Source organism: Schistocerca cancellata, chromosome 2, assembly GCF_023864275.1.
Source record: "Schistocerca cancellata isolate TAMUIC-IGC-003103 chromosome 2, iqSchCanc2.1, whole genome shotgun sequence".
Classification (NCBI taxonomy): Eukaryota; Metazoa; Arthropoda; class Insecta; order Orthoptera; family Acrididae; genus Schistocerca; species Schistocerca cancellata.
Genome location: NC_064627.1, coordinates 380,163,729 through 380,190,370, shown reverse-complemented (window position 1 = coordinate 380,190,370; position 26,642 = coordinate 380,163,729). Strand labels below are relative to the sequence as shown.

The following is a 26,642-nucleotide window of genomic DNA, read 5'->3' as shown; positions in this document are numbered from 1 at the left end:
CGAGATGTAAGGATGGCGGAAGGAACGCTTTATATCGCCAAAAGTTGATGCAAACCGCCTTCTCTTCAGAGAACCGGAAGCCATTTGCCACGCTCCATGAGTATAGGCTGTCGAGACAACGCTGAAGGCAGCGCTCCAGGAGGCATGTTCGCTGGGCACTGCAGTAGATCGCGAAGTCATCGACAAAAAGAGAGCCTGAGACATTAGGTGGAATGCAATCCCTAATTGGATTGATCGCTATGGCAAAAAGGGCTACACTCAAGACGGAGCCCTGAGGCACTCCGTTCTCCTGGAGGAAGACGTCGGACAATACGGAACCCACACGTACCCTAAACTTTTGATCTGTTAAAAAGTAATCAATAAAAAGGGGCAGGCGACTGCGTAGACCCCACCTGTGCATAGTGCAGAGGATACCTCCTCTCCAACAGGTATCATAAGCCTTCTCCAAATCGAAGAACACGGCGACCGTTTGGCGCTTTCGTAAAAAGTTGTTCATGATGAATGTCGACAAGGTCACAAGGCGGTCAACAGCGGAGCGGCGGCGATGAAAGCCGCATTGAACATTGGTAAGTAGCCGTCGAGATTCAAGAATCCAAACTAACCGAGCGTTAACCATGCACTCCATCACCTTACAGACACAGCTTGTAAGAGAAATGGGGCGGTAACTAGAAGGAAGGTGTCTATCCTCCCCGGGTTTGGGTATAAGAACAACGACGGCATCACGCCTACGCATGGGGACTTGACCTTCGGTCCAGACGCGATTGTAGGTACGAAGAAGGAAGCTTTTGCCTGCCCGAGAAAGGTGTGCCAGCATCTGAACGTGAATGTCATCTGGCCCCGGAGCAGAGGACCGGGACAGTGCAAGTGCACGTTCGAGTTCCCGCATAGTAAAGGGGGCATTATAATTTTCCAGATTCAGCGAGTGGAAGGAAGGTCGCCGAGCCTCTTCTGCCTCTTTCCTGGGAAGGAAGGCAGGGTGGTAATGGGCGGAGCTTGAAACCTCCGCGAAAAAGCGGCCGAAGGCGTTGGAGATATCCACAGGATCAACAAGGACCTCATCACCTGAAGTCAGGCCAGGTACCGAGGAATGGGCCTTAATGCCCAACAGCCGGCGCAGGCCACCCCAGACGACAGAAGAGGGAGTAAAACTGTTAAAGGAGCTGGTGAAAGAGCCCCAACAAGCTTTTTTGCTGTCTTTGATGACTCTACGGCATTGCGCTCGGAGTCGTTTGTATCCAATACAATTCGCCAACATAGGATGGCGGCGAAAGGTGCGTAAAGCACGTCGTCGAGCACGGATAGCGTCTCGACAAGCCTCTTTCCACCAGGGGACGGAAACGCGACGGGAAGAAGAGGCAGTAAGAGGAATGGAACGTTCGGCAGCATTGATGATAGATAACAGCCGTGAGGTATTCGACCTGACTGTCACAACTGAGAAAATCGTGGTCTGGAAAGGTTGCCAGGGAGGAGTAAAGTCCCCAGTCAGCTTTCGGTATGTTCCAGCTCGAAGGACGTGGGGTTGGGTGTGGTGCAGGAGACGAACTATACAGGGGAAGTGGTCGCTCGAATAGGTGTCAGAAAGGACATACCACTCGAACCGACGGGCAAGAGTGGTAGAACAGATCGAGAGGTCCAAGTGGGAGTAGGTATGAGTAGAGTCCGAGAGGAAAGTCGGGGCGCCAGTATTGAGGCAGACAAGACTGAGATGGTTGAAGACATCCGCCGCCAAGAGGGAGCCTCTCTGACAGGATGCAGGAGAGCCCCAAAGGGGATGATGGGCATTGAAGTCGCCAAACAATAAAAATGGCGGAGGAAGCTGAACAATCAGGTGCATCATGTCAGCCCGACTAACTGCGGATGACGATGGAGTGTAGACGGTACAAACCTTATCAGGTTAAATAAAAAAATAAAAATTATGTCAGGTAAAGTGAATCTTCACAATAAGGTCACAGTGGAAGCATCAAAGGCAGTGTAATGAATTTAGTCTTTATCAGACTTCTAGCTTCAGTCTTGAAGCCACTGTCAAGTCAACATACAATTCATTAAATTCAAAATAAGGAGATTTTCATAGAGTTATGTATTATATCCAAGCATTCATGAATTGGCTGTCATAACTGCAGACTATGGAATGTTGACTACACAATGCATACATAACAATGTGACAAATTAAAAAGGTATGGCTAATACTATACACCATAAGAAGGTAGGTGGTTCTTTTCAACCGTATTGTGACTAGATACAAGAAGGGTTTCACAGGAGATTCCTAAGGCAAAACAACAGTTTGGAAAGTGGAGGCACACATCTCGTCACATAGGATGAAACCCAAACCAGTTCCATCCACTAAAATGCTCCTGACAGTGGTGTTCTGGAGCAGGTAAAGTATGCTGATGGACTGTTTTGAGCAATGCAACCATCAAGTGATATTACAATGTAATACAAATGGCAGAGTACAGGCCATAATGAGCAATGCTGCATGTTGAGATAGGCTGCTGATGTCATCTATGGCAATACTCAATCACCACCCAATGGCTGAACATAACAGCTCATTGCAGACATCCACTGAGGAAACTTTTCCTCATTCAGTTTACAGGTCCAATCTTACCTGATCTTATAACTTTCCCCTGCTGGTAGAGAATTCCAAGATGATGATGCAATCAAAAAAGATGTTGGTATTTGGTAATGACGAGAGGCATCATTCTTGAATATATGACAGGAAAAGACACTATTTCAATATGAAATGTATCTCAACATGAATAATAGTTTGCTCTGTTCCATTATATTTTGACACCCTTAATTGTCTGGAGTACTTTACTTTCTACATTCAGAATCATGTTAGTGACTCACAATCCTTGACGGTGTGCAAATAATATTGAGCTAACATTTTTTACTGTAGGGTGACAAGTGTCTAATTTTAGATCAATATTTTCTGTAGTATCAACTTATTACATATTATTATCCCAACTATACTCTGTTCAACATAAAAATAAACCTGACATAAACAGTATGCAATGTATTCGTCCGCGATTGCTTGAATCTCATTGGATTTTGTTTCATGTGGGGCAGAAGCAAAACTGTGACCAGTACAGTCAAGTGTGATCATAAGGATTTGTTTTATGCTGAGTTACAAGCACAAAAACTGAGTGATAATATGGGACAACAGCTTTACCAGTGCATTAAACTTGGACAGCACTAGCCAGCCAGAGGTCCAACTAACCTACAACGATGCGACCAGTTGCAGTTCAGATATAAAAGGAGACGAGTAAAGAAACAGTATGGCTTCAATGTCATTTAATTTTTAAAGAGAAAGAAATAATATTCGGCAAAACTCCAGCACTACTGTGCACTTCTTAGGTGACTAGACAGAAAGTATAAAACGCTCTTGTTCTCACCTGACATAGTATTCTAATTACAAACAAGAGTGATGAAAATTTCTAACTTAAACACAGGGTAATTTTTCTGAGCGAGCTGTGTAGGATGCAAAGGCATGCCGCAGGGATTTACCATACTACTGAATACTGAAGCCACTGAAGATATTAATTACAGACAGTCTTCACATAATCTCTTAGCTTCTTCCTTATCCAAATCCAAGACATACCCTGATCTACCTTGAATCTCAATGTAGACAAGTGCAATGTGCTGCGAGTACATAGAAACATAGTTCCCTTATCATTTAGCTACAAAATAGCAGGTCAGCAACTGGAAGCAGTTAATTCCATAAATTATCTGGGAGCACACATTAGGAGTGATTTAAAATGGAATGATCATATAAAGTTGATTGTCGGTAAAGCAGATGCCAGACTGAGATTCATTGGAAGAACCCTAAGGAAATGCAATCCGAAAACAAAGGAAGTAGGTTACAGTAGGCTTGTTCGCCCACTGCTTGAATACTGCTCAGCAGTGTGGGATCCGTACCAGATAGGGTTGATAGAAGATATAGAGAAGATCCAACGGAGAGCAGCACGCTTCGTTACAGGATCATTTAGTAATCGCGAAAGCGTTACGGAGATGATAGATAAACTCCAGTGGAAGACTCTGCAGAAGAGATGCTCAGTAGCTCGGTACGGGCTTCTGTTAAAGTTTCGAGAACATACCTTAACCGAAGAGTCAGGCAGTATATTGCTCCCTCCTACGTATATCTTGTGAAGAGACCATGAGGATAAAATCAGAGATTAGAGCCCACACAGAAGCATACAGACAATCCTCCTTTCCACGAACAATAAGACTGGAATAGAAGGGAGAACCGATAGAGGTACTCAGGGTACCCTCCGCCACACACCGTCAAGTGGCTTGCGGGGTATGGATGTAGATGGAGATGTAGATACATTTCAAAGCAACTTCTGCTTAATCAGTAAAAATGAACTGTGACATGCAAATAAAATTTGACAAAGATTAGAATAAAGAAAATTTGTACTCCTTCATGCGAAGCAAATAGGCCTGTTAAAATAATAACATGGAGTCATGTACTACTTTTTGTAAAACAAAACACAGTTGGTCAAGAGAGCAAATGGTATCAATGACACATAGTGAAATATGAGTATGATTGGGGCAGGCACAGAATGCAGGAGGACCACCAAATGAGTAGTGATTTTAATACATAAATTAGTCTTTTTGACACATTATGCATGTTACCAAAACTAGCAGCAACATTACTGGCTACTTCGAAGCCGATGACTGTATGTTGACCAGTATGTTTGGGAATTCTATATCATAAATGGAACAAGAATTTCCATAGATTCAGATGGAGATTTTCGGAGGAGTCTTCTCAGGGTCAACCATCTCCTCTCTTGCTTACTGACCCTAGAGCTGGAGCCTTAGATGAATGTTTTGTCCAATCTTTCAACAGCTCCATTTCCTCCTATCTTTTTGCTGTTTTACTGAATGAAGGATTTCATATTTCTGAGGACTGTTTGTTTCCTGAAGAGTTCTTCACAAGGTCTTAATCTGTTCATATATGTTCACACAAGTAGCTGTGAGTTTGATGTCTCATTAACAGAAAATGTATCACACTGCGCATGAAAGCACAGAGCATGTTCTGGCTGCAACTTTAACTTATCTTGGCTCAGTAACAAAATCTTAGTATTGTGTGTCTTTGGAAAACTACACTTGCTGTAATTGAAAAGTTGCAGGCTCTAATGATTTTGACTACAATGTCTTGGCAATTGAGCAGATTACATCATTCACAGGGAAGCCTGAATGTGGAAACATTCTTTGGACTAGCTTTATGCACAATCTTTAAGAAAGAAGCCAACAATTTTACTTCAACTATTACAGAAGTCAAATACAACAAAGGCTAGTTTATTATTCCAGTTAAGGTTTTGGGAAGGGTAGACAGTTTTTGCATATATTGACTATTTTGTTGAGATGCAAGAAGCTTCACAACTGACTAAGAAAAAGGGAAATATACTGAAAACTGTATAATTTCAAACAGTTTCTGACAGCATAAATTTCTCTTTTATTGCACAATTGATTTTGATCCACATGATCATGATTAGATATGTGAGTCTCACTAAACTAGAATATAAAATATAAAAAAACTGCGTCCAAGACAGACACTGTCGAAAGGCATAAAACATAATAAAATGTTATGATGATATGTTTAAGAACAGTTTTCATTGTGTTTTATATCTTTCAACTATGTTCATCTTGGCTACAAGTTTTATATGTTTAATGCACTAGTTTAACAGGACAGACATATGTGATAATCATCATATAGAACCTAAACAATTCACTCAATATAAGAGAAATTTGTTCAACCATTCTGTCTTACTTCCCTCTCTACTTGTACATCTACCTTGGGAAAGAATATTTTCTGCTTCAAACTTTGAGGATTTTGTTTTTAACTTGATTTCTAACCAACCCATTGTAAAATGTAATTATGTTTACAAGGACACACCTTACAATAGGCTATATTGCTATTGAACAATATATGACACCGAGATGCACTTGTCAACACAGTAATGAGCTACAAAATAGAGAAACTGAAAGAGCTAGGAACTTTTTGCTGTACACTAAAATTTTTACGACTTTTACAGAAGCCAGTGAATGACATATGACATGAATAGGCTTTTCAAACACCCAATACTCAACAAAATAAGTCAGGTAGTTGCAACAAATCCAAAGACTTAAAATTCAATGAAACATAATTACTTGTTTTCCAGTATCGTTCGACAAAATATCTCTTTCACTCCAGGATTCTCTATTTTTTCCACTGTGAGGCACTGAAGATTCCATGATGCTATTCTTATTGCTGGTTTACCATTACGTTCATACTGGAAATCTTCTTCAACTATAGGTCGTGGAGTTGATGCTGAAAGCATCTCAAAAATATCTCCAATAGCCAGGAATCCATTTGAAGTGCCATATTTTAGTGATGTTTGCGGTTTTCTTTTGTGACCTGAAAGAAAAGGGAAATTACATTTTATTATTTCATAAATGGGTTTCTTCAATTTGCAAACTGTGACTGTGATACTCCAATACAACTAAACTGATCTGCTGTGTGAAGTTTCTCAATTTTTTGAGCAGTTGTCAGGAATATGGCCAAGGATTTTACTTTGCTTCTTCATATTATATAAATATTCTCCCTCCTCTTCAAGAAGACTTCAAGAAGAATATAATAATTCCAATCCCAAAGAAAGCAGGCGTTGACCGATGTGAAAATTACTGAACTATCAGTTTAATAAGTCACAGCTGCAAAATACTAACACGAATTCTTTACAGACGAAAGGAAAAACTGGTAGAAGCCAACCTCGGGGAAGATCAGTTTGGATTCCGTAGAAATATTGGAACACGTGAGGCAATACTGACCTTACGACTTATCTTACAAGACAGAGTAAGGAAAGGCAAACCTACGTTTCTAGCATTTGTAGACTTAGAGAAAGCTTTTGACAATGTTGACAGGAATACTCTCTTTCAAATTCTAAAGGTGGCAGGGGTAAAATACAGGGAGCGAAAGGCTATTTACAATTTGTACAGAAACCAGATGGCAGTTATAAGAGTCGAGGGGCATGAAAGGGAAGCAGTGGTTGGGAAGGGAGTGAGACAGGGTTGTAGCCTCTCCCCGATGTTATTCAATCTGTATATTGAGCAAGCAGTAAAGGAAAGAAAACAAAAATTCGGAGTAGGTATTAAAATCCATGGAGAAGAAATAAAAACTTTGAGGTTCGCTGATGACATTGTAATTCTAACAGAGACAGCAAAGGACTTGGAAGAGCAGTTGAACGGAACGGACAGTGTCTTGAAAGGAGGATATAAGATGAACATCAACAAAAGCAAAACGAGGATAATGGAATGTAGTCAAATTAAGTCGGGTGATGCTGAGGGAATTAGATTAGGAAATGAGACACTTAAAGTAGTAAAGGAGTTTTGCTATTTGGGGAGCAAAATAGCTGATGATGGTCAAAGAAGAGAAGATATAAAATGTAGACTGGCAATGGCAAGGAAAGCGTTTCTGAAGAAGAGAAATTTGTTAACATCAAGTATAGATTTAAGTGTCAGGAAGTCGTTTCTGAAAGTATTTGTATGGAGTGTAGCCATGTATGGAAGTGAAACATGGACGATAAATAGTTTGGACAAGAAGAGAATAGAAGCTTTCGAAATGTGGTGCTACAGAAGAATGCTGAAGATTAGATGGGTAGATCACATAACTAATGATGAAGTATTGAATAGAACTGGGGAGAAGAGGAGTTTGTGGCACAACTTGACTAGAAGAAGGGATCGGTTGGTAGGACATGTTCTGAGGCATCAAGGGATCACAAATTTAGCATTGGAGGGCAGCATGGAGGGTAAAAATCATAGAGGGAGACCAAGAGATGAATACACTAAGCAGATTCAGAAGGATGTAGGTTGCAGTAAGTACTGGGAGATGAAGAAGATTGCACAGGATAGGGTAGCATGGAGAGCAGCTTCAAACCAGTCTCAGGACTGAAGACCACACCAACAAACTTCTTCATCTACTTCTATGATCATACACTTGGAAACCTCAAGAGGAATTACTCGATTTCTGTAACTTCCATGTGACATTACACTCATAATCATTTACTTTCCTGTGTTGACAATGAAAGCTCTTTATTTTCATTTTTGATGCTTTTTACCTTTTGATTAAATATACAATCCATGTTTACAAATAATATTAGCTCTATCCACACTAGAGTGTTTTTCTTTGTTTTAGTTACCCACAGCCAGCCCTGTCTTTTAAGAACATTTACTGTAAAAAGTTTTGCTATGCACGATGGGAAACAATAGGTTTGAATTGATAGCGCTCTGGTTAATGTGTTGCTTTTGACCATTCACTGAACAATAATTACATACACTAAACGGAAGCTGATGGGACCTAGTGAAATGTGCTGCAATCAATCATTCAACCATGAAAATACTAAAGGTACAGAATGATTATTCCATTCTACAGTGTAAAACACACTAACAATTTTTTTGTAGCAACAGTGGACTCCTGGGTACAAAGAGCTAGAAATGTTTATGTTCAGTAAAATGGATAAGGAGGAGGTTAAATCATTTCTCAGACAGAAACTAGAACTATTTGCTTCAAACAGTGAACACACAAGGAACTGTTGCTCAAGTTCAAACAAATAGTAGACTAATGTCTAGTAAAATAAGAACCAAGCATGATAAAGATGGCAGAGATGCCCTGGAAGACAGACAATAGGGAAGAACATCTTAAAAATAGCACAAACAGCACAATAGGTTCAAATGGAACAATACAATTGTAGAAATCCTAAGTAATTTATGTCATATGATAATGCTGTTGCTGGCACAAAAATCAGTGTACAAACCTTGTGGATGAGACAGGAACTGAAATAAAACATAGCAACACAAAAGCTGAACCACTTAATTCTGTCTTTAAATCATCCTTCAAGACAAGGAATGTTGTCATTCAATAGCTGTACCACTGCCAAGGAACACTAAACAGCACCAGTGGTTTTGAAAAGCAGCTTACATTTCTAAAACTCAGAAGGGCCATACAAAGTCTAGTAGAGCTGATCGACAGAACTATTACCCTACAACATTCAGACATTGTTGTGGCAGATTACTGAAACACACTCTCAGTTCCAACAGCATGTGAGAAAGTAATACTCTCCATGGGGATTAGCACAGATCCCAAAATAGACAAATCACGCAAAACTAAAAACTCCTACTTCTCACATATGACATCCTCAGTGCTAGAGCTTTTGATTCAGTACCACAACAATGGCTTCTACAGAAAATTTGTTCCTACAGGATAGCTGAACAGGTTTGCAACTGGATCAAAAATGTCCTAATTAGGCAGGATGTAGCATGTTATCCGGGATGGACTGCCTTTTACAGACACTGAAACAAAATATGAAGTGCTGCAGATGTTAATACGACTACTGCAGTTCATGACTAACTACATAGTCTTAGTTGTAACCTCAGGCTTTTCACAGATGATGCTGTTATCTAAGAGTAAATTCTATCTGATAAAATTTGCAGTTACTTCCAGTTAAATCCCAGTAAAATAACAACATGGTGCAAAACCTGCAAACTAGCTTTTAATATATAGAAATGCAAAGTTGTGCCCTTTAAGCATTGTAAACGAATGGCATCCTTTGACTATAGGATTAATGAATCAGAACCAGAGTTAGTCATGGCATACAAATATTTGGAAGTAGTGTTGTCTAAATATATGAAGAGGAATGACATCATAAGCTCAATGTCTATGAAACAAATGGCCAGCTACAATCCATTGGTAGGATATTGGGAAACAGCAGTTCATCTACAAGGTAGATCGGATGCGAAACATTTGTACAGCCCAGACTTTAGTACTGATTAAATGAATGGACCCATATCAAGCTCAATGAACAGAAGAAACTGATTGTACACAAGGAAAAGCAGTGTGATTGGTCATATGCTTGTTCAACTGTTGGGAGAAAGTGAAAGAAATGTTAAAAAATATTAACTGGTGGACACACTAAGAAATACACCACACATACCATTACACTCTGCTTGGAAAACTTCAGGAAGTATCTTTAAGAACAGAAACTATTAGCAATTTTCAACATTCAATGTATTTATCCTGCAGAGATCGTGCAAGTAAGTAAATAAAAGCTCACACAGAGGCTTACAAACAGTCATTTTTCCCAAGCTCCAACAACAAATAGAAGGGCACAAAAACACAATACAATAAAAAATAATTTCTATTATACATTTCACATTGATTTAAGAGATGTACACTAAATATAGATATAGTGAAACATTACATGTTAAAACTCTTTGACCAGCCTAACCATGTAAGCCTCTATCACTATCCAACCAAAAGTTACGGCCTACCATTATCTCACTCTTGGGTTCGCATCTTCATTAATTGGCACCCTTGGGATGTGATGCATTTATCATTTTAACAATGATTTTATTTCTCCTCTTTTCCCTCTCCAACTATGCACTTAACTTTGCTCTTTAGTGCAATATGCAGCATTTTCTCACTTCCTATCTGCTGAACACCTGTCCTTTGCCTCTCAATTTACCCAATCTATTCCACTGAACAGTATATTCAAATTATTTTACTACCATACCTTCAAGAGATGAAGTGGAATTCTCTGGTATCATGTGTGGCACGTAACCATTTCTTACTGGCAAATTTTCTGGCAGGTTCATTGTTATCTGTGAACGAATGGCTCCAAGTCTTAAGTGTGATATCCCTTTCACCTAAAACAAGGATTATTAATTTATATTTTCAAAAAGGTTTCTATTAACAAATTAAAAGTCATAAAAGTTGATGAAAAACAGCTCAATACACAATTCAATCATTTATTTTGCAGTTCACTAGATATTTTTCTGCAGCAGCTCACTTCTGCAGATCACATAAACAAGCCATCATGCTCTCAAATTTATACTACTGATGGACTGAAGATTTTACAGTCTTTTCTCATGACTATTATTAGACAATAAGACCTATCCTTAACTAATGATCTGTGATGGTCAAAAACACAGTAAAGGTGTTTCAATAATATGTAAAAACTTTTTCTATTTCTTTCTGACTGTGTACAGTGTTTTCCTCACCACATTTTTACATAGTGATTACTACCCCTGAAATGGAGAGAGGGAAGACTATGGAAGGGTGGGGGAAGGGATCGCTATAAGAAACAAAACAGTTTATGTAGATATATGCTACATTCCAAACAGTGTCTGAGCTGTAACACATTTTAATAGACAGTTTTTTTTTCTTTCACTGAGGTCTGCAGTTTCTATCTCACCCACTTATCTTCCTCGTCTAAGCTCTGAAAATATTTGCTGCATTGAAACTGTGATGCAGATTTTCCACATAGCCACTGCTTGCTGCAAATGAACAAATGTAAGTGATTACAGGTGCACCATTTTAAAGCATCAGGTAATTGCTTAACTGTGGAATTTGTTGCTAAAATGTTATGTTTTTTGCCTATTCACATATGGTGTATGTTAGATCATAATGCTCTTTTAATAACTTGCAACAGAAGAGAAAAAGATTGCATTATATAGGTGACAAAAATGTTTCAAAAGGAAAGAATGATATTGTAAGTACACTAATTATAGTTAGTTACAAACAATTCTGGTCCACTAGTCTCAGTAAGAAAAAGAATTTGAGTGGGTACAAAGTTATTCAAACGTATGTGAGCAACAGTGCATTACATATCAACTTACATTAAATCACAATGATATGGTGGTTCATTTCAAGGTTAGAGAGTCTTAATCACTTACATCTGATTTATATTGTACCATTTGTTCACAAAGCATGTAAAAACATAGCTCAAGCAAAATCCTAAACCTCATTTTTTTGGTACAGGTTCATTATCCATGTAGCTTAACCCGATTTTTCTTTTGCTTATGTGAAATAAAAGTCTGCATATTTAGTAGTGGTTTTCTTTATGTTTTTAACATCTCACAATATGGCTATGACGATACAGTACTAACAGAAATTTGTGAGTCAGATGGATATAACAATCACAACAAAAATCACACTCACAAAGATCTAGCCCAGGATGACACCGCAGTATGCCCAACATGTTCACCTATAATTCATTTCTACCTACAAGGCTGCATGTAATCAAAATCACAGATCACAGGGACAAATATGCCCTGCTTCTAGAAATCTATGTTACAAAAGTAATATAAAGGAAATATGTGTCTTTTAATATTTCATTTTATAATAAACAGATCATTAAAATTGGGAAAAAGATCAAATTATGTTAGACTTCTGTGAGAAATCATGGGAATTTATGTCAAGTAATCAATGATGTATCAGTAAGGTAATTTTCTTTCAATAGTGGACAAAGCAACTAATAATTTATAACATGATGACAACCACAAGATACAAACAGTGAGAGAGCAAATCATATAGTCAGGAAAAATTATTTTATTGCTGGGGAAAACAGAAATAAACAAAGAAAATTATTTGAAACATTTACATTGCCAATAAGGAATTCATTTACTTATCACAGTTTTGGCAAATTATTTTTTCACCTAGTTTACATCATTTGCTTAGCTCATAGCAAACAAAATTCTCTGCTCATAATCTAATGTTGACTTCAGGCCCACTACATACGACTGTCACCACTACATACCATATAATTAAGACCTTATAAGTAATACATCATACCATTCTTCCAGTGACTGCCTCCGAGGTTCCATGATGAAAAACAGCCAACATGAAGATATATATTCTACATTCGTACTGAGCAAACCACTGAGGAATAGTTTTATAGTTTACTTCTTTATTTAGTCTTGTTAGGATGAGTAGTATGTGTGCATGCTATATGCGAACAAAAAAGGAAATGGCTGCGGGTTGTGAACAGCGGAATGCTCTTTTGGCTATGGGTAGCTGCCTTCAGGCTGCTGCCTTGGGATGTAGTGGTGTTAGTTGGTATTGCATTTTCGTCACTTGAGGCAGATGGTCAATGTGGAGGCTGGCACTCTGGTCTCGCCTATTCACCCTGTGACTGAACAGGTGGCCACTCCTTCAGCAGGGTCTGAGGAGGCACACGTGAGCAAATGCTTCCTAGTTATCAGGAGCTCCAACGTTGGGTGCATTATGGTGCCCCTTAGGAAGATAGTGTTCAGGGCTGGAAAGAAAGCCAATGTGGATTCAGTATGTCTGCCAGGGGACCTCATCCAAGATGTGAAGGTGGCCTTGCCTGCAGCTATCAGGCAAGCAGGGTGCAGGAGTCTCTGAGTTGTGGCTCACATCAGCACCAAAAGCACTTATCACATGGGCTTACAGGACAGCCTCAGTTTGTGTACAGGTGGCTGGTGGAGGTAGTGAAGGCTGCTGGCCTTGCACATGGTGTGCAAGCACAGCTCACAATTTGCAGCTTTGCTCTCAGAGTTGACTGAGGTCCTTTGGTTTGGAGCTGAGTGGAGAGACTCAACCAAAGCTTTCATCAACTCTACCAGGCTTGGGAGCACATTTCTGGACCTGCAATATCAGGTGGGGAACTGTAGGACTCCTTCAATAGATCAGGTGTGCACCAGACACAGAAAGCACCTGCTCAGTTAGTGAAGTACTTATGGAGTGAACATGGATTTCTTTTTTAGGCTAGGAGGTAGCTTCAGGTACTCTGATGGACACTTGCCAGCAACTAGTGAAATCAGACTGCATTCAGAATAAAGACACTGCGACTGTCAAAATTTTATCAGTAAATTGGTGAAGTATTCATAACAAGGTTACTACCAAATTTGCTCCATCCCCCCCCCCCCCCCCCCCCCCACCACCAGGAAAGTTCTTGTGCTCAAATTTTTCTTGCGACTGAGAACTGGCTGAAATACAAAGTAGAAAGCTGAGGTATTTAGCAAGTCGTGGAATGTATACTGGAAAGACAGGTTATACATCACAGGAGGGGTAGTGTTCAGTGCAACTGACAAAAATGTTGTCTCTGCTGAGGTTGAAACTAAGTTAAATTCTGGGTGTTTTACAAGACACCCATTTCCACTGTAACAGTTCTAGAGTCGTTCAATGAAAGTCTATGCCCAGTAGTGCCTAAACATCCAGATCACATAATACTAGTTGGAGGCAACTTTAACTAACGAATGTAGATGAGAAATCTATGGATTCATTGCAGGTGGGTACAGACAGACAGTCTTGTGAAGTACTTTTTAAGATGTTTTCCAAAAACTGTTTTGAGCGACTAGTTCGGCAACCACATCCAAAGACATATCTTAGGCCTTATAGCTACAAACAGGCCAGACCTTATCGACACCAGCAATATAGACACAGAGATTACTGATTGTATCATAGTGACTATGGTAACGAAAGTTAATAAATCAGTCAAGAGGGCTACGAGAGTTTTTCTCCTAGAAAGAGCACATAAGCCATTGTTTGATGAAGGCTGTGTCCAAAATCTATATGCGAGTGTCTTTCAACTGTGCCTGTCTGCTACTTGATGCGTCTTCTTTACAGTAAGTAGCAATCTATCTTTTCCTACATTGTTGACTTAGACAATGAACTGATGTAATTTAGTTCCAATATTATGAACATAGAGGAATTATGGGCGAAGTTTAAACAGATTGTAAATCATTCTCTGGACAGGTACACGCCTAGTGAGAGGATTATGGACGGAAAATATCTGCCTCTCTTTAACGACAAAATTCGTAAAATACTCAGGAAGTAAAGGCCCTTGCACTTTCAGTTCAAAACAGAGCATGCAAATGACAGATAGACAAAAGTTAGGGGAGATTTGTGTGTCTGTAAAGACCAATGCACAAAGCATGGAACTATCACAATCATACCAGACCTGGTAAACAATCTGAGGAAATTCTGGTCCTATGTAAAAATGCTAAGTGGGTTGAAGGCTTTCATTAAGTCACTTGTTGGCTGGTCTGGCGTGGCAACAGAAACTAGCAAAACAAAAGGCAAACTTTTAAATTTCGCATTTAAGAAATTGTTCATGCAGGAGAATTGTACAACTATACTATCATCTGACCATCACTCAAGAGTCCTGTATGGACAATATAGCATTAAGCATACCTCACATAAAGCAACAACTAAAAGAGTTGAAAACAAGTAAATCGCTAGGTCCGCATGGAATCGCAATTCAGTTTTACAGAGTACTCTACAGCACTGGTCCCTTACTTGTCTAGTATTTATTGCAAATATCTGACCCAGCACAAAATCCCAAGCAACTGGAAAAAAATAGTGACTCCTGTATATAAGAAGGGTAAAACAATGGAACTGCAAAATTACAGATCAATATCCTTAACATATGTTTGCTGTACGATTCTTGAACATAATCTCTGTTCAACGAAAAGCTTATGTCCACAAATCAGCACAGTTTAGAAAAAATTGCTCATGCAAAACTCAGCTCACCCTTTCTCACATGATGTACTGCGGACTATGGATAAGAGCAACTGACAGGTTCCACATTTCTAGATTTACAGAAAGCATTTGACATTGTGTCTCACTGCAGATAGTTTATGAAGGTACAAGCATATGGAATAGGTTTCCAGATATGTGAGTGGCTCTAAGACTTCTTAAGTAATAGAACCCAGTAGGTTATCCTTGACAGCAAAAGTTCATCAGAGACCATTGTATCGTCAGGAGTGTCCCAGGGACACATAATGGTGCTGTCATTATTTTCTATATACATAAATGATCTAGTGGACAGGGTGGGCAGCAGCCTGCTATTGTTTGCTAATGAAGTTGTGGTGTGTGGCAAGATGTCCAAGTTGTATGACAGTAGGAAGATACACAATGTCTTAGACAAAATTTCTAGTTGGTGTGATGATTGGGATCTAGTTGTAAATGTAGAAAAATGTAAGTTAATGTGGGCAAGTAGGAAAAACATACCTAAAATGTTTGTATACAGCAATAGTAGTGTCCTGTTTGACACAATCATGACCTTTAAAAATGAGAGTGTAATGTTACAAGAATATGAGGATTATGGTAGGGAAGGAGAATGGTTGACTTTGGTTTATTGGGAGAATTTTGGGGAAGTGCAATTCATCTGTGAAGGAGACCGTATATAGGACACCAGTGTGACCAGTTCTTGAATACTGCTCGAGTGTTTGGGACCCACACCAGATTGGATTAAAGAAAGATATTGAAGCAATTCAGAGGCGGGCTGCTAAATTTGTTACCAGTAGGTTCAAACAATGCACACATATTACAGAGATGCTTCAGGAACTTCCCTGGAGGGAAGACAATGTTCTTTTCAAGGAACACTATTGAGAAAATTAGAGAACCACATTTGAAGCAGACTGCAGAGCGACTCTACTGCCACCAACATACAATTCACTTAAAGACCACAAAAGATAAGAGACAAGAAATTGAGGCTCATACAGAGGCATATAGACAGTCATTTTTGCCTCCCTCTATTTGCAAGTGGAAGAGAAAAGGAAATTACTAGTAATGATACAGGGCACCCTCCAACATGTACTGTAATGGTGGCTTGTGGAGTATGTATGTACGTATGTATGTATGTATGTATGTAGATGTAGAGTGCATGGCAGACGGTACTCTCTACTGTAACATTTATTAGGGTTTATCTTGATCCATTCATGTGTAGATCACAGGGAGAATGAGTACTTAAATGGTTTTGTGCATACTGCAATTTCTATAATTTTGAACACACAGTCACTGTGGGAGCAGAATGTAGAGTGCTGCAGTACATTCTTCAATTCCTCACTCAACACTAGTTTGGGACTATGCTTTTTCAGGATAGCTGATATCTATTTTCAAGTGTCTGCCAGTGCAGGTGTTTCACCATTTCCATGATGTTCTCCTATGAGTCAAATAAACATGTTATCATTTGTGCTGCCCTTTTATGAATACAGTCAATATTTCCTGTGAGTCACATATGGTATGTATCCCACATATTTTAGTAATGTTTCTGCTTTGCAGGATGTTTGAGTTTTCCTGTATCCTACCAATGAACCAAAGTCTGCTACATGGTTTACCCAAGACAGAGCCTATGTGATCATGCCATTTCATATCCCCACATTTGTTCTATACTACTCACATTCACGGCTTCAGGATGGAACTCAGCGAACTTTAGTCAAATATTTTTCACAAAAACTAATGATAGAAGTATTATACTACTGAAGCTTGACATCTCGGATTGATAGTTAATCAAGCAATGGAAACTCCAGGATGGAACAACAACAATATGAAAAGGATAGATTATACTCATCACACAGAGGAGGCATTGAGTCACAGACACACACAATGTAAAGACTGATAAACTAAACTTTTAGCTTTCAAACAAAGAAGTCTTTTTTCAGAAACAGAAGCATGTGCACACACCCACGCACACATGTGCACGCGCTCACACACACACACACACACACACACACACACACACACACACACACACACACACATGCGCACGCACACGCGTGGCTATGCCTACAGCCACTCAAGCCTGACTGCATGCAGTGCTCACATCTGACGTGAACAGCAGTCTGGGGTTGGTGGTAGGAGTAGAGAAGCAGCATGGGGAGGGGGAGGTAGGGAAATCAGGGTACACATGCATCTACACACATGCCACTGTATGGTGCCACATATCCTGTACCTCACACGTGGACTCACGCAAAGGGGCTTCGATGTCTCAGTGGAGACCCACCTTTATATAACAGGACTCCGCAAGCCAGACACTGTCGTAGTCAAAGGCAGCCAAGCCCTCACAGTCAACATCCAGATAGTCTGTCACCACCTTCGGCTTGACTGATGCCACAATGAGAAGGCGACGCAGTACAACACACCATCCATCCAGCATGCCATCCTCAACTTGCATCGTGGTGCCAAGAAAGTGTTTTTTACATTGGTCATGTTGAAATGGGAGGGAAAATGGTCCCCAAAATCCACAAGAGACCTCTTCAAGCTGGGCTTTAAACTGTGGGAGCTGGCAGTCATCTCCTCCCATGTGCTAATGTCATGCTGTGCATCCTACAAGATCTTTGAGTATAACACCCCACAGTGCCCAATGTCCAGAGTCGGTGTCCGGTAGAGTGCTGGACTCTTATGCCTTGACTTGTGGCGACACTCTTCTCAAACAGGAGCACTACCATCTCTCTTCATTTCCTTTCCTGTACCACTCGCAAACAGAACAAGGGAAAAATGACTATCTGTATCCTCCATATGTTTCCTAATTCTCTTATCTTCATGATCCTTATGCAAAATGTATGTTGGTGGCATCAGAATTGATCTGCAGTTGGCTTCAGATGCTGGTTCTAAAAATTTCTGCAATAGTGCATCACGAAAAAAGCATTTTTCTCTCTCCAGCCTAAACATTTGAGTTCACAAAACATTTCCGTAATACCTGCATGCTGGTCAAACCTCCGATAACAAATCTAGCAGCACACTTCTGAACTGTTCCAATGTCTTTGTTTACTGTGATCTGGTGTGGATCCCAAACACACGAGCAATACTTGAGATGTCATATGTCATCTCCTTTATAGATGAGCTACACTTTCCTTAAATTCTAACAATAAAATGAGCTAGACTTTCCCAAAATTCCCATAAAATGAAGTAGAGCATTTTCTTTCCCTACTACCTAACTGACATACTCATTCCATTTCATATTGCTTTGCAATGTCATGCCCAGATATTTAATTGATGTTACTGTGCCAAGCAGCACACTATTATGCAAATGTTACAGGATTGTTTTTTCTACTCATCCACATCAACTTACATAAACTACATTTACAGCAAGCAGCTATTCATAACACAAACTAGAAATCCTGCAAGATAGAGGTGGGGGAAGATGTGCTGTCATGGTAGCAAGCAAGGACATGGGGAAAGGACAGGGCTGCTAGGTGCAGTCAGAAGGCTGTGTTGGGGAAGGGGAGAGAAGATACATGGGGAAGGGTATAAGACTAGTAGGTACATTGGTGGAATAGGTGTATTGTGCTGTAGTGGAAGCAGGGCAGAGGTTGGAGGATCAGGACTATCAAAGGTTTAGGCCCCTCTGGACCATTCAGTTTCTGAACTTGCTGCCCAACACTATGTGGTTCAGTTCAGTGACTGCTTAACAGCCTGTGCTATCTAGATCCTTCCTAACAATACTATTCATCCTGAACTGTGCAAGTAAGACCTCTACCTACAACACATCTTACATTCTCTTATCCCCCTGCCCCCTCCCACCTCAACCTTCACTAGCCCCTGTTCTCCAGCTTCTTCCCTGTTCCCACTCCAGTAACACACACGCCTTTTACTCCTCCAATGCACATACTACAGTTTTTTTCCCCTTCTCTACATCTCTCCTCTACCCTCTCCCATTCTCCCTCCCCTTCCAACTCCGCACTAGCAGCCCTATCCTGACGCCACCACATCCCTGCTCACTCCCAGAACAGCATCCTCCCCCATCCTCACCCTGCTTTTCCTCCCCTCCACAACCCATTCTGCCTCCTTACCCCCACCAACCCATTCCAAACTGCTGTTCATTACAGTTGCAGGTGTAGCCCACAGTCAGGCGCAAACAGCCATAGTCAGAAGTCGTGTGTGTGTGTGTGTGTGTGTGTGTGTGTGTGTGTCCAAAGGCTACAATTTTAGCAGTCTTTTCATTGTATTGGTATGTGAGTCAACAGCTGCTCTGTATGGTGAAAAGCAATCTACCCTTTTCATATCGTTAACAAAAATTAGCAATTCTTGAAAACAAGTGTAATTGAATAGATAAAAAAATCTACTCACTCAGCAGTGGCAGGAGGAAACACATATAAAAGGTGTTATGTATGCAAGATTTCGCAACCAGTGGCTCCTACTTCCGTCAGAAGGGATGGAAGAGAGGTGAAGGTAAAGGATTAGTGATAAACCTCGGCAGTCCTTTTCCTTCACCCCTCTTCCTTCCCCTTTAACCCATCTGCCAGAAGAAGGAACCACTGGCTCCGAATTCTTGCATACGTAATACCTTTTATATTTGTGTCTCCCATTGCCACTTGGTGAGCAGATTTTTTTTTATGTTTTCATGTTGTTGATAGTTTTACTTCATATATAACTACAAACTACCACAATCAGCACTGCAGTGCATTGGGCTTGCTGATGCACAGTTTATTCATACATTCACTCACTCTCACAAGTAAATTTTATCTTGAAGGGCAGCATTAAGAGATGTGGAATGAGTTAACAGGCAGAAGCAGCCACTGCAGGCAATTTCCGTATAGCATACTAACAAAAAATCAAGTCTAGTGCCAAATTAAGCACACCAATTTTTATAAAAATTACTTTTAGATCTGGGGATTGCCATTGCTGTCTGCTGGCAACTTGATACAGACTTTTGTACCAGAATATTAATTTTATTCTGGACCCCAGACGGTGCCCTATATTTAATGTGCTATACCGTACATGTACGATTTACTAGACCCAATGAAATATATTGCAATAATACATAGACTATATGGAAATTGTTTTTATGTCTAATATTGTGGTTGTGAATTTCACAGCCTTCCCTACATAAGGCACCATCTGTAATCAAATCGTGCATGAAGTATCTGTGCAAGATTGTGGATGGTTCGTGAGACAATCTGAGTGAGATCTGCCACATTATCATTATTTTTTCTTAATACAAGTTAAAGGGAATAAGTGAAGTTACTTGGTGTTGAATAAAATGTATACAAGTATTTCATATGAAACTGAAAGCTGAAAAGTTAGCAAGTGAGATCAAAATGGAAAATTATTAAATGCCTGCACGAATCACAGATGACAAACAAATAAAGCTATATGAAAGCATCTTACAACCACAATCCTTAGAAAATTAACCCAAGAAGGCTAATGATTATGACTATCACAGTTAATTTTTATCACATCCACCACTGCACAATCCCAATACATGAACCTGCCACGAATTATTCTACAGAAGGCAGTAAGAAAAGAATAAAAGAGTGTCACTTAGTTAGTGTGCTGCAGGAAAAAAAAGACAAAACAAGGATCATGAATCACTGACAGTACCAAGGTGCAGCAACATAGGATGTTATCAGGAGAAAAGCAGTTTTAGCATACATAGTAAGGATATATTACCTGTAATTTGTTACCAAAGTGGCTCAGCCTTTTTGTGTCATATGAAATAAAATTCTGCATAAAAGTAAGCGTCAGGTTATTTAGTAGTGGATTCCCACATGTTTTTAGCATTTCACAGTGTGGTCATTAAGTACAAGTAAAATGTTATGCAGAAGTTAAGTCTAGAATTCTGCAATACTGAGATGAATTACTACATTTTATTTAAAAATCATGCTAATACTGTCTACATTTTTTTTCTCTTTTAAATTTAATGTGGTGCAAATATTATAACCAAAAATAAGTTTACTTTTATCCTAACAGATTGAAAGAGTTGCACAAGTTTTGTGGCAATAGTACTTTTCTGTGCCATTTTCTGGATATAGCAAAAACTTATTTCCAACAACTGCCATCTCGTGTTGGACATATGGATGGCATTCCAGATTTTTGCCTTTTTTTTCAGATGATTCCATACAATTGCTTTCATGTCTAAATTCAGGGACTTTGAGGGCAATCCATCTGTGTCATTGTTAATTAATTTTTGTCATGAAAAGCTGTTCATGCTCAGCTCAGTCAAGAGAATTGTCAAGTTGGATGACAGGGCTCATAATATCATGGTCCTTATTAAGATAACAGAAAACTGCAAATGAAGCTGTCCAGGAGTGAAATGTGTCCATTCTGAATTAATGAGCCTGTCAGTTAAGCCAAGAGCCTCTTTCAACATGCACAGCCTGAGGCTTACAATTAACACAAAATCACACACCATTCACACTTAGGCAGCAATATTATTCACATGACCAGATACATTTCTAACCAGTTAAGGTTTATTTTTGTTCATTCACAGCCTATTGTAAGTTGATAACTTCATAGACAGAAATGAGAAATGCTGCTTTGTGGGCAACTTTCTTCCAAACAATCATGAAGCAAATCACACTTGTTCATGTTCCCTTAGAAATGGGTCAGTAACAACCAGCTGTGAAGTACTGCAGCAGTTTGTGCCTCGTAGTCAAGTAATCTTCAGCCACTATCAGAAACTTGTGCCACCTGTCCAGAAATATTACTATTACCTTTCAATGGCATTTCTCATGAATGGGGATGTCTCTTACTCTTAGCAAGCCTGTACAACAGTATGTAGTAATACTTGCAACATCCACCACTTTTTTTAACAGAATTAATTTTGGCAGGCTTAGAGGAAATCCCTCCTTGTTGCTCTGACACATCAGCCTTGACCCCTTGTTGCACATGATGAAAAAGACATGCACAGCTCTTTACCATGTCCACAAATCCCTGAACTAGCCTACATTACCCAACCAACTTCTCACCCATTTCACTTTGTTTCATGCCATTTACAGGTATCTGAAGTAATACTGACTACCCAGAAAACTATATTTTTTCTCTGCATTGAACATATGCTTAGTCATCACTTAATCAATATTGTGAAAATGTCCCAGTATAATTTCCTGAATTTCAGTTTTTTCGGTGTTATTTAACTGGGTGTGATAATGGTTTCAATGCTTATTGCAGCTTCATAGGTTTTTCAGAATTCAAACCCATCATGAAACTCAGTTTCACTTAGCTCTATGTGGCTATTCTTGAGAGGCTGCTGTAATTATACAGCAGCAACTGTGATTGTTAACTTACTATCAAGTTTTAGAACAGACTGTTTAGTACTTATGAAATGCAAATGACAGACAGAACAATCCCTAGCCTTCATTAAACTCCCAACAATTTCACATTAATAGATGATAGTATGCCAAATGGACTGGCTACGCAATTCAGCAGTCGATTGTATACTGAAACTTAAAATGACTTGCCTCATGCCACAAACGTCACTAGCCCCAAAATCTTAACTTAGGAGTCAGCTTTATTCAGGTTGTGACCTATTTTAAACAAAGTCAATGTTCAGAAATGATCATCAGTGCATGAGGAAGTAATGGTAAAATGCAAACTAACTGAAAAGATGGACATTAAACGAAAACAAAATTGAAGTAGTATTCAACCAAATGTTTGAGTTTATTGTTTTATAGATATGAACACATACCCATTACATGTTTCAAGAAATGTATAATCAAGAAAAACATTTACAAATGAGTGATACATCATCATACCAACGTAATGGGTGCAAGCATACAGAAAATGCAATGCTCTTAGATAATTATAGTGTCATTCATGTTAAAAAGCTAGGTATCGATGAATGATAACTGTACATGTCACTAGTGGAGTTAACTGATTGGGGAGGCGACAATCTACCTAGATGATACCAAAGAATTCAAACACAATGAGATAAATTTTCAGGTTGTTACTGTCCATTGTGTAGTTTAGTATTTTTACAACCACTCTGTGTAGCTTTAATGCATATTGGAAGTTACCAATTGCTGACTATGATCTGTGGCAAGCTGACTGCAATTCACAAAATTTAAACACAGTAAGCAAAACAGAAAAGCTAATACTAGCTCAAAATATAAACTGACACACATTCATCTATTGGTCTGTTTCAACATTCCCCGAGAGAAAAATTTCAGATTTGGAAAAGACAACACATAACAGATTACACATTATCCTATACAAGTAGGTGTAAGCATTTCCACTTTTTTATTTTTTATATTTTAAAGTCAGTAGAAGTCGCACACAAATAACAAGAAATGAGGACATTGTTAGTGAACAGTAACTGCTTAGAACAAAACCAATTCTATGTAGCCACTAAATGCACAAAAATTTGTTGTGATTGGAGAATGTTCAAGTGTTCCCAGTGTCTCAGTTGATTAGTACTAAGAGTAATAATCAATTGAAACTTATCTTCATGAGTGCATTCTAGCATGTAGGAAACAGGAATTCTGTAAACAAGCCAAGTGGACTGTATGATGCTGACTGGCAGACCTGTCATCCTCTGGCATATGCCGTCATTTGGATGTAGTATGGAGGAGCATGGAGTCAGCACATCGTTCTCCATACCTTGGAGCCACTACTTCTCATTAAAGTAGCTTCTAATTGGTCTCACAAGTCCGTGTGCATGCTGTTTCAGAAATCCCACCCAAGGAAAAAATCCCTAGAATTACTGGGAAAATGCTGCTGGGTCATGTGCATGGCAGCCAGACAACCTGACCCCTCACCACACCCCCCTCTCCCTGCCCAGACAATGTGGGCTACTCTCATCCGAGAGTAAACAAAATTTGTTGATGAAAGCTGTTTAATGCAATATTTTTACAAAGCACAAATAACTCACGTGAAACTAAATGAGTGTACATAAAATGTGAAGTGTTATATGACTTCATCTCACAAAGGATGAAGTACTCCAGCTCAGGACAAAATTGACAACATAGGAAAAAAAGTGATTAAGAACCATTAAAAACCATACGGACTTATCATAGTCTTTAAATGCTCCCATTAAGACAGCGGAAACTACCAAACATACAAAGATGACAAAGGATCACACTGAACGAACTGTTTGCAATTGATATAATAGTAGTTACAAACGTATGTGTGTGTGTGTGTATGCTACAAAAAAAGCGCTATTTGCAAACACAGACTTCTTCAACAAGTAATGCAGCAACTATGCAGCAATGAAAATGACAAGCACAATTCTAAATTTGTACCTTTAGACACATTCATTTTGATGTTTCTGTCCCTCATGTGAAGAATAATGAAGGCATATGAAAATAATGTATTGCACAATCAGAGAAAGGTCAGCACCTGAAAATATGAAGTTAAAGTAATTTTACATTGGAAGTAAATGCACTTGAAATTTTTGTATGTAAGAATCAATGTAATGTATTCCAAGAATCAACTTTTCACTTTTGTATTTGAGAGATGCTTCAACAGAACCAACCAAGATGAACATCACATATTTTATGGCATGAATTTCAAGTAAAAATCTTACCATCTTTTCCTTTTTCCTACAGCCTGGTTTTTCATTATTATTTTTTCAGTTATCTATCAGGGCACCAAACCAAGATGGAAAATAGTAGAGCAAGCTGTTACAGGAAAAGGATAGTTAATGACCATTCAGAACATGCACAGTAGCAAAAAGTGTAGTTCCATCCTGAATTCTGTCAAACCCAGCCAGAAAGATTTTTTTCACTTATAACAGATAGATTACACATGAAATAAGCTCTCAAACACACACACGCACACAAATTTCAAGCTCTCGCAACCCAAGGTTGCTTCATCAGGGAAGAGGGAAGGAGAGGGAAAGACGAAAGGATGTGGGTTTTAAGGGAGAGGGTAAGGAGTCATTCCAATCCCGGGAGCGGAAAGATTTACTTTAGGGGGGAAAAAAGGACAGGTATACACTCGTGCACACACACACACACACACACACACACACAGAGGCATGTCTGCCTGTGTCTGTATGTGTGTGTGTGTGTGTGTGTGTGTATACCTGTCCTTTTTTCCTGTGTGTGCGAGTGTATACCTGTCCTTTTTTCCCCCCTAAGGTAAGTCTTTCCGCTCCTGGGATTGGAATGACTCCTTACCCTCTCCCTTAAAACCCACATACCGTATTTACTCAAATCTAAGCCGCACCTGAAAAATGACACTCGAAATCAATGAAAAAAAAAAAAAAAATTCCCGAATCTAAGCCGCACCTGAAATATGAGACTCGAAATTCAAGGGGAGGGAAAAGTTTTAGGCCGCACCTCCCAATAGAATCAAAGTTGGTCCATTGTAATATAAGACACAATTTAGGTCGAATGAATGACGATACAGCTACAGTAGTTTGGTTCGAGTAGTAAGCTTAGCAGTTAAGCTTTACCAGGTAGCCATTGCTATGCGCCAGGCGCTCCGTCCGTATTTATACGGGTACCCTTCCTTTTGCACGTGCTTCGTCTGGTTTGAATCGTTTGCTTATTTTGCTTTGATCTGATAAGTGTCGTTTTCTTTGTTATAGGTGTTTACGTCACTCTAAGCTGAAAATGCATTACTGAACTGTGTCATGCTTGTTTGTCGCATTCTGATAGTGCGTGTTTACGGCCTGTCGCCTCTCGCGGCATGGCTTGCTTTTGTGCGCGCAACCGCCGCTTACAAAAAAAAGAGGAATCATCTCATTAGCGAAACAATGGCAAGAGACTGCTATTTTTTGTTACTTACACCACTGCTTTCTTTGACAATGATAAGCAAGAACCAAATAATAGACTGCATATGATAAATGATGTTCTGAACGAGAGTGTAGCGAAAATTTTTCTCTGTTTGAAAATCTTTGCAGGCGTCTCTTTAGTACATTACATTCTGCACAGAAATTAGAGTCATCTTAGATTTAAAAATCTAGTCAGTTGCCGTGCTTCATTTCTGACTGTATCACTATTAGGCATAAGAATAATACGAATATAAACATGACACGATACGTATACTCTTCCGCGTTTACTGTTGTCTCACTCTAGTTTCGTAGTTTATTAGGCAGACAGGATTTAAATTAGATAGCAGCAAACATGAAAGAATACATGGCAAAATGTTTATATTCGTATTATTCTTATGGTGAAGAGAATACTGCTTGTGATTCACAATTCATCAAGTTCCTATTAGCAACTATCTCTTCTCACAGGTAGGAAAAAATTCAGAACGTGGAGTTGGCCATATTGACAAACATCCCAAACAGTCTTGCCAGTTGCATTTTCATAGTACATTGAAATGCTGCTACATTCAAAGATGAACAATACGGAATTTGTATTTACTTCGTTGCATAATGTATGAAAATGCAGTGGTCGAAACTCGGGGCGGAGAAAAA

At 39.3% G+C, this 26,642-nt stretch overlaps 1 protein-coding gene across 2 annotated transcripts in view; it reads right to left on the bottom strand.

Annotated features, from left to right (window-relative positions):
* The window catches only part of LOC126161775 (endonuclease/exonuclease/phosphatase family domain-containing protein 1-like), a 124,819-nt gene that overhangs the window by 62,629 nt on the left and 35,548 nt on the right, over positions 1-26,642 (bottom strand). For both annotated transcript variants that reach the window (XM_049917844.1, XM_049917845.1), the window contains exons 6-7: positions 10,542-10,674; positions 6,148-6,394 (exon numbers count right to left, since the gene is read on the bottom strand). In XM_049917844.1, coding sequence (XP_049773801.1) covers positions 6,148-6,394; positions 10,542-10,674 — 380 coding nt within the window. The remainder of the gene's footprint in view (positions 1-6,147; positions 6,395-10,541; positions 10,675-26,642) is intronic.